The sequence below is a fragment of the Procambarus clarkii genome, chromosome 56 (assembly GCF_040958095.1).
Source record: "Procambarus clarkii isolate CNS0578487 chromosome 56, FALCON_Pclarkii_2.0, whole genome shotgun sequence".
NCBI classification, from domain to species: Eukaryota; Metazoa; Arthropoda; class Malacostraca; order Decapoda; family Cambaridae; genus Procambarus; species Procambarus clarkii.
This window is the reverse complement of record NC_091205.1, coordinates 1,479,874-1,488,715: the sequence shown is the minus strand read 5'-3', so window position 1 is coordinate 1,488,715 and position 8,842 is coordinate 1,479,874. Positions and strand designations below refer to the sequence as shown.

At 48.6% G+C, this 8,842-nt stretch overlaps 1 protein-coding gene across 1 annotated transcript; it reads right to left on the bottom strand.

The window, feature by feature from the left end:
* Positions 1–2,122: 2,122 nt before the first annotated feature.
* LOC138353044 (collagen alpha-2(IV) chain-like) lies at positions 2,123–3,583 on the bottom strand. The gene has a single exon (XM_069305681.1). The coding sequence runs from the start codon at positions 3,581–3,583 to the stop codon at positions 2,123–2,125; it is 1,461 nt and encodes a 486-aa protein (XP_069161782.1).
* Positions 3,584–8,842: the final 5,259 nt, after the last annotated feature.

The window sequence follows — 8,842 nt, the reverse complement described above, 5'->3', positions numbered from 1 at the left end:
AACTGGTGTACAGATTCCTGAGCCTACTGGGCTCTATCATATCTACATTTGAAACTGTTTATGGAGTCAGCCTCCACCACATCACTTCCTAGTGCATTCCATTTGCTAACTACTCTGACACTGAAAAAGTTCTTTCTAATGTCTCTGTGGCTCATTTGGGTACTCAGTTTCCACCTGTGTCCCCTTGTTCGCGTCCCTCCAGTGTTGAATAGTTCGTCCTTGTTTACCCGGTCGATTCCCCTGAGGATTTTGCAGGTTGTGATCATGTCCCCCCTTACTCCTCTGTCTTCCAGTGTCGTAAGGTGCATTTCCCGCAGCCTTTCCTCATAACTCATGCCTCTTAGTTCTGGGACTAGTCTAGTAGCATACCTTTGGACTTTTTCCAGCTTCGTCTTGTGCTTGACAAGGTACGGGCCCCATGCTGGGGCCGCATACTCCAGGATTGGTCTTACATATGTGGTGTACAAGATTCTGAATGATTCCTTACACAGGTTCCTGAACGCCGTTCTGATGTTAGCCAGCCTCGCATATGCCGCAGACGTTATTCTCTTTATGTGGGCTTCAGGAGACAGGTTTGGTGTGATATCAACTCCTAGATCTTTCTCTCTGTCTGTTTCATTAAGTACTTTATCTACTATTCTGTATCCTGTGTCTGGCCTCCTGTTTCCACTGCCTAGTTTCATTACTTTGTATTTACTCGGGTTGAACTTCATTAGCCATTTGTTGGACCATTCACTCAGTTTATCTAGGTCATCTTGTAGCCTCCTACTATCATCCTCTGTTTCAATCCTCCTCAAGCGTGTGTGTGTGTGTGTGTGTGTGTGTGTGTGTGTGTGTGTGTGTGTGTGTGTGTGTGTGTGTGTGTGTGTGTGTGTGTGTGTGAGTGTGTGTGTGTGTGTGTGTGTGTGTGTGTGTGAGTGTGTGTGTGTGTGTGTGTGTGTGTGTGTGTGTGTGTGTGTGTGTGTGTGTGTGTGTGTGTGTGTGTGTGTGTGTGTGTGTGTGTGTGAGTGTGTGTGTGTGTGTGTGTGTGTGTGTGTGTGTGTGTGTGTGTGTGTGTGTGTGTGTGTGTGTGTGTGTGTGTGTGTGTGTGTGAGTGTGTGTGTGTGTGTGTGTGTGTGTGTGTGTGTGTGTGTGTGTGTGTGTGTGTGTGTGTGTGTGTGTGTGTGTGTGTGTGAGTGTATTGTGCTTAGAGGATCGAGTTGTTAGCTCTTGGATCCCGCATTTCTAACTGTCGGTTCTAGAATGTACTGACTCTGGACCTATTTCTCTCGTATCATAATACATCTCTCTCTCTCTCTCTCTCTCTCTCTCCCCCCCTCTCTCTCTCTCTCTCTCTCTCTCTCTCTCTCTCTCTCTCTCTCTCTCTCTCTCTCTCTCTCTCTCTCTCTCTCTCTCTCTCTCTCTCTCTCTCTCTCTATCTCTCTCTATCTCTCTCTATCTCTCACCCTCTCTCTCACCCTCTCTCTCCTCTCCCTTTGCTACTTCATTTTAACTTGGCGTATCTCGCACTGCACTTTGGACAGCATTAAACACGTTATAACATAATGAGTCCCCTGCAGAATATTGCAGATTGGGATGCTATTGAGCGCACGATCCACGATGATTAAGCGCTCCCCTCTGCCATCCTCAGTAATCCCTCGCCTGATGATTCCTTCAAGATTATGCCTAAGTTTGTAATTGAGATTGCAGCGACGCTCATCATTTTCACCTTCCTTCCTTCCTTCCTTCCCATAAATTAATTTGTCCACCCCTCTTCCCTTTCTGCTTTTTATTACCTCTCATAATTACTGATGTAATCCTCATCGTTACCCTGGACAGAATTTGTATTAAATAGGTTCACAGTTTGCTTAATGTCTTGTTGGATATACGCGAGCGATGAGAACCGGAAGGGCGACGGAAATTAATTCTAAATTTGTTTATACTTATTCTTTTGGTTTTATTGTCTTAATAATATTTTCTCGGAAACAATAAAGGCCGTCGATTATTTTATTTCAGGTAAAGAGCGCTGTGTGAGGCTGGGTGCTGAGGGCACAGTGACGACCTCGATGTTGGTGTATGTAGTCATTAAGATGGTCGGAGTCTGTTTACATTTGTTCATACATCGGCCTTCATTTAAATAGTTTCAGCTGAAAAAAGTTTTTGAAAAATCTAAATTCTTAACAGAATATTTGGAGACAAGCCAATGTTGAGCATTGAGCAAGACTGAGGGCGGCAGCTGCACATGTAGCTGCAGGCCGGTGTCCCGGGGCAGGCCGGTGTCCCGGGGCAGGCCGGTGTCCCGGGGCAGGGCGGTGTCCCGGGGCAGGCCGGTGTCCCGGGGCAGGCCGGTGTCCCGGGGCAGGCCGGTGTCCCGGGGCAGGCCGGTGTCCCAGGGCAGGCCGGTGTCCCGGGGCAGGGCGGTGTCCCGGGGCAGGCCGGTGTCCCGGGGCAGGCCGGTGTCCCAGGGCAGGCCGGTGTCCCGGGGCAGGCCAGTGTCCCGGGGCAGGTCGGTGTCCCAGGGCAGGCCGGTGTCCCAGGGCAGGCCGGTGTCTCGGGGCAGGCCGGTGTCCCAGCAGGACAGGCCGGTGTCCCGGGGCAGGCCGGTGTCCCGGGGCAGGCCGGTGTCCCGGGGCAGGCCGGTGTCCCAGGGCAGGCCGGTGTCTCGGGGCAGGCCGGTGTCCCGGGGCAGGCCGGTGTCCCGGGGCAGGTCGGTGTCCCAGGGCAGGCCGGTGTCCCGGGGCAGGCCGGTGTCCCGGGGCAGGCCGGTGTCCCGGGGCAGGTCGGTGTCCCAGGGCAGGCCGGTGTCCCGGGGCAGGCCGGTGTCCCAGGGCAGGCCAGTGTCCCGGGGGCAGGCCGGTGTCCCAGGACAGGCCGGTGTCCCGGGGCAGGTCGGTGTCCCAGCGCAGGCCGGTGTCCCGGGGCAGGCCGGTGTCCCAGGGCAGGCCGGTGTCCCGTGGCAGGCCAGTGTCCCAGGGCAGGCCGGTGTCCCGGGGCAGGCCGGTGTCCCAGGGCAGGCCGGTGTCCCGGGGCAGGCCGGTGTCCTGAGGCAGGCCGGTGTCTCAGGGCAGGTCGGTGTTCTGAGGCAGGCCGGTGTCCCGGGGCAGGCCGGTGTCCCGGGGCAGGCCGGTGTCCCGGGGCAGGCCGATGTTACTGGGCAGGCCGGGTCCTGGGGCAGGCTGGTGTCCCGGGGCAGGCCGGTGTCCCGGGGCAGGCCGGTGTCCCGGGAGAGGCCGGTGTCCCAGGGCAGGCCGGGGTCCCGGGGCAGGCAGGGGTCCCGGGCATTCCGGTGTCTCGAGGCAGGCCAGTGTCCCTGGGCAGGCCGGGATCCCGGGGCAGGCCGGTGTCCCGGGGCAGGCCAGTGTTCCGAGGCAGGCCAGTGTCCTGGGGCAGGCCGGTGTCCCGGGGAAGGCCAGTGTCCCGGGGGTGGCCGGTGTCCCGGGGCAGGCCGATGTCCCTGGGCAGGCCGGGTCCTGGGGCAGGCTGGTGTCCCGGGGCAGGCCGGTGTCCCGGGGCAGGCCGGTGTCCCGGGGCAGGCCGGTGTCCCGGGGCAGGCCGGTGTCCCGGGAGAGGCCGGGGTCCCGGGGAAGGCAGGGGTCCCGGGCATGCCGGTATAGGCCAGTGTCCCTGGGCAGGCCGGGGTCCCGGGGCAGGCCGGTGTCCCGGGGCAGGCCGGTGTTCCGAGGCAGGCCAGTGTCCTGGGGCAGGCCAGTGTCCCGGGGAAGGCCAGTGTCCCTTGGCAGGCCGGTGTCCCAGGGCAGGCCGATGTCCCTGGGTAGGCCGGGTCCTGGGGCAGGCTGGTGTCCCGGGGCAAGCCGGTGTCCCGGGGCAGGCCGGTGTCCCGGGAGAGGCCGGTGTCCCAGGGCAGGCCGGGGTCCCGGGGCAGGCCGGTGTCACGGGGCAGGCCGGTGTTCCGAGGCAGGCCAGTGTCCTGGGGCAGGCCGGTGTCCCGGGGAAGGCCAGTGTCCCAGGGCAGGCTGGTGTCCTGGGGCAGGCCGATGTCCCTGGGCAGGCCGGGTCCTGGGGAAGGCTGGTGTTCCGGGGCAGGCCGGTGTCCCGGGGCAGGCCGGTGTCCCGGGAGAGGCCGGTGTCCCAGGGCAGGCCGGGGTCCCGGGGCAGGCAGGGGTCCCGGGGCAGGCCGGTGTCCCGGGGCCGGCAGGGGTCCTGGGGAAGGCCGGTGTCCCGGGGCAGGCCGGGGTTCCGAGGCAGGCCAGTGTCCTGGGGCAGGCCGGTGTCCCGGGGAAGGCCAGTGTCCCGGGGCAGGCCAGTATCCCGGGGCCGGCCAGTGTCCCGGGGCAGGCCGGTGTCCCGGGGCAGGCCGGTGTCCCGGGGCAGGCAAGGGTCCTGGGGCAGGCTTGTGTCCCGGGGCAGGCCAGTGTCCCTGGGCATGCCGGGGTCCGGGGGCAGGCAGGGGTCCTGGGGCAGGCCTGTGTCCCGGGGCAGGCCGGGACACTGTCATGATTCACGACTTTGATGAATTTATTTTGTAGCTGTTGAGCAATAATCTCATGGTAGAGTTTAAAATGCTCAGGCCTTCTCCTTAGCTTTGCTAATTGAGATTTAAATTGACTATAAGCTATATGATAGTTGATAGGTAAGGTTTTATGGTTGATTTTCCATGGTAGCCTTACCCAGTACTGTCCATCATGGTACTGTACAGTTTCTAAGTACTGATTGTATGTACAGACATCATCAGGACTTGGTTGTTCAGGAATTATTCCTATTGCATCAAGTTGCCAAAATTTATGCACAGATTCCAGTCTGTCATCAATCATGTGGGGGATATTTAATAGTGACTATTCTTTGCCTAGTCAAGCCACAACTACAGTTTCTGCATAATGTGATTTTCTGCATCAGTTTCTGCATAATGTGCTAGGCATTAATGAACTCGTTGTTTTGGGCTAAGCGGACCTCGCCTTTAGCCCAATATACTCTGGGCTGACAGTTTCTCCTTCTGGTAGTTCACTGCTCAAAAGGTCTTTCAGTAGACAAACTGTCTTTGTTTTCCCACTAGAAGCCAGTAGGAAAAAACTCCTGGAGCAGGTAGAGTTTGCTATGAAAAAGCCGAAGTAGAAAGCTGCATCCCAGCAACCTGCAGTAACTGACCTTGGGCTTAGTTGATCGCTGCACCGGGATGCTAAGGAGCTGCGGCTCAATGATCATCTCCTTTTCTGACTTTTTTCCCTGGTTTCCTCATACCTTGAGATGGTTTCGGGGCTTAGCGTCCCCGCGGCCCTGTTCTCGACCAGACCTCTCTTGGGACCAGTTGTAAAATGATCTTTACAGAAATCTGTATATCGAAACTTTGTTGTTGCTGTTCCACCAGAGGACGCAGGAAACGGCATTAATTAAATCTAGCAGCAAGGAGACAAGTTGCCTTCTTTCCTAATAAAACAAAATGTAACAGAATATTGTTTTGAATATTCGAAGTTTCGTGGAATTATGATAAAACCTTACCTCTAAATTTCCTATCCCAACATCAACATAAAGCAGCCCATTGTCAAAACATTAGCCAAAGGCTCGTTTTTCTAGCCACCAAATCCCATTTATGGGAAACATTGCAAATGGTTTACAACTGATTATGTTAAATTCCTCTTTAACAGTGTTTCGCTTACTTCCACTTCTTCAATCGCTCCAATATGCCGATACAATTAAGTCATCGAATTAAAGGGGCCTCCATCCTCGGAAAGGCAGACAGAGATATCTTTTATATAGATTGCATAAGGTGTCGGCATGTGTGGGATACGACATGTACTGTGTGGTGTTAGGTGTATTGCGTGAGATGTGTTGCGTGACGTGTACTGCGTGAGGAGTCCTGCATGAAATGTGTAAAGTATAGTGAGTATTGTGTTTAACGAAACCAAATCTGATCCATGAGAATTGAATGAAAGTGGAAACATTCTTTGAGGCAATACAATGCTTGGCAGAATTTCCAATTCTATTGTAAAGTGGTTGGCTGCGTTCAGTGCAAACTGGTTATCAATAGATCACGTGTTCGAGTCCATATAGACAGTCTCTGAAATGCGTTTTTTCAAGACATTTTAGTGATTATATATATATATATATATATATATATATATATATATATATATATATATATATATATATATATATATATATATGTCGTACCTAGTAGCCAGAATGCACTTCTCAGCCTACTTTGCAAGGCCCGATTTGCCTAATAAGCCAAGTTTTCATGAATTAACGTTTTTTCGACTACCTAACCTACCTAACCTAACCTAACCTAACTTTTTCTGCTACCTAACCTAACCTAACCTATAAAGATAGGTTAGGTTAGGTTAGGTAGGATTGGTTAGGTTCGGTCATATATCTACATTAATTTCAACTCCAATAAAAAAAAATTTACCTCATACATAATGAAATGGGTAGCTCTATCATTTCATAAGAAAAAATTTAGAGAAAATATAATAATTCAGGAAAACTTGGCTTATTAGGCAAATCGGGCCTTGCATAGTAGGCTGAAAAGTGCAATCTGGCTACTAGGTACGACATATGTATATATATATATATATATATATATATATATATATATATATATATATATATATATATATATATATATATATATATATATATATATATATATATATATATATATATATATATATATATATATATATATATATATATATATATATATATTATTAAATATGACCGAAAAAGTAAGATTAATAATTCTAACACGAATTTTCTCAATCTTTCGTACATTACGCTTCACTGTTGGAGGTAAATCAAAAATCAATTCTCCAAAATTCATTTTTATTTCTAGTCTGACGCGACACGGGCGCGTTTCGTAAAACTTATTACATTTTCAAAGACTTTAGTTCACAAATACACAACTGAATAGAACTTACGTATCTCCGATTTTATATCTACATTTGAGTGAGGTGGAAGGGGTGATGTGGCATTAACACAAGACAGAACAAAATGTGGTATTAATAGGGTATTAATTTCATCAACACAAGACAGAACAAGAGTATTAATAGGGTATTAATTTCATCAATACAAGACAGAACACGAAGCAATGGATATTGAATAGAAGTGTTTGTAGAAAGCCTATTGGTCCATATTTCTTGATGCTTCAATATTGGAGCGGAGTCTTGAGGTGGGTAGAATATAGTTGTGTATAGTTGTGTCACAACTATATTCAACCCACCTCAAGACTCCGCTCCAATATAGAAGCATCAAGAAATATGGACCAATAGGCTTTAAACAAACACTTCTATTCAATATCCATTGTTTCGTGTTCTGTCTTGTGTTGATGAAATTAATACCCTATTAATACTCTTGTTCTGTCTTGTGTTGATGAAATTAATACCCTATTAATACCACATTTTGTTCTGTCTTGTGTTAATGCCACATCACCCCTTCCACCTCACTCAAATGTAGATATAAAATCGGAGATAAGTAAGTTCTATTCAGTTGTGTATTTGTGAACTAAAGTCTTTGAAAATGTAATAAGTTTTACGAAACGCGCCCGTGTCGCGTCAGACTAGAAATAAAAATGAATTTTGGAGAATTGATTTTTGATTTACCTCCAACAGTGAAGCGTAATGTACGAAAGATTGAGAAAATTCGTGTTAGAATTATTAATCTTACTTTTTCGGTCATATTTAATAATATATGTCTACAGGAAAGACTGCTACCAAAATATACTAATATATATATATATATATATATATATATATATATATATATATATATATATATATATATATATATTATATATATATATATAACGAACATAGGAATGTGCTTAAATGCCAAAAGCGACTGCCCAGATAGGTACAAGAGGAGTGTTGTTAACGCATACGTCGACCGTGCTCTCAGCCACAGCTCAGAATGGAAGCAAGTCGACGAAGAACTCTGTAGGGTAAGGCAGGTCCTAGTCAACAACGGCTTCTCCAATGGTTTCGTCGAAGACATCATAAGAAGGAAAGTGAAACGCCATGCAACCTCTGAAGAGACATCCAACACAACACCTATGCCCCCTATTAGACTATTTTACAGGAACTTCTTTTCCACAGCTCATAAAATGGAGGAAAGGGTCCTGAAAGATATTGTTAATAGAAACGTTATCCCTACAGACAAAAATCAGAGGATACAACTGACGATTTACTATAAAAACCAGAAAAACGGCCAGCCTACTCATGAGAAACTCTCCAGACACAAAACAGAACGCTTTAAACGAGACTAACGTCGTCTATGCCTTCAAATGCCCTCTTGGGGACTGTAAGCTCCAAAAAACCCAGTATATAGGCAAGACAACAACATCTCTTTCTAGGCGTTTAACGATGCATAAGCAACAGGGCTCCATTAAGGAACATATAACCTCTTCCCACAACCAAACCATCGCCAGAGAAATCCTAGTAAACAACACAGAAATCATCGATATATACAGCGATAGCAGGCGGCTTGACGTTTGTGAGGCATTACACATCAAGAAGTCAACACCAGCAATCAACAGCCAATTAATGCACAACTATATTCTACCCACCTCAAGACTCCGCTCCAATATAGAAGCATCAAGAAATATGGACCAATAGGCTTTCTACAATCACTTCTATTCAATACCCATTGTTTCATGTTTTGGCTTGTGTTGATGAAATTAATACCTTATTAAATACCACCTCACCCCATCCACCTCACTCAAATGTAGATATAAACAAAATCGGAGATGTTCTATTCTATTCAGTAAGTTCTATTCAGTTGTTTATATGTTAACTAAAGTCTTTGAAAATGTTATAAGTTTTACGAAACGCGCTCAAGTGTCGCGTCAGACTAGAAATAAAAATTAATTTTGGAGAATTGATTTTTGAATTACCTCCAACAGTGAAAAGAAATG

Excerpts from the sequence above, each read along its gene's own strand:
- LOC138353044 (XM_069305681.1), bottom strand. The coding sequence starts at position 3,583 with ATGCCCGGGACCCCTGCCTTCCCCGGGACCCCGGCCTCTCCCGGGACA.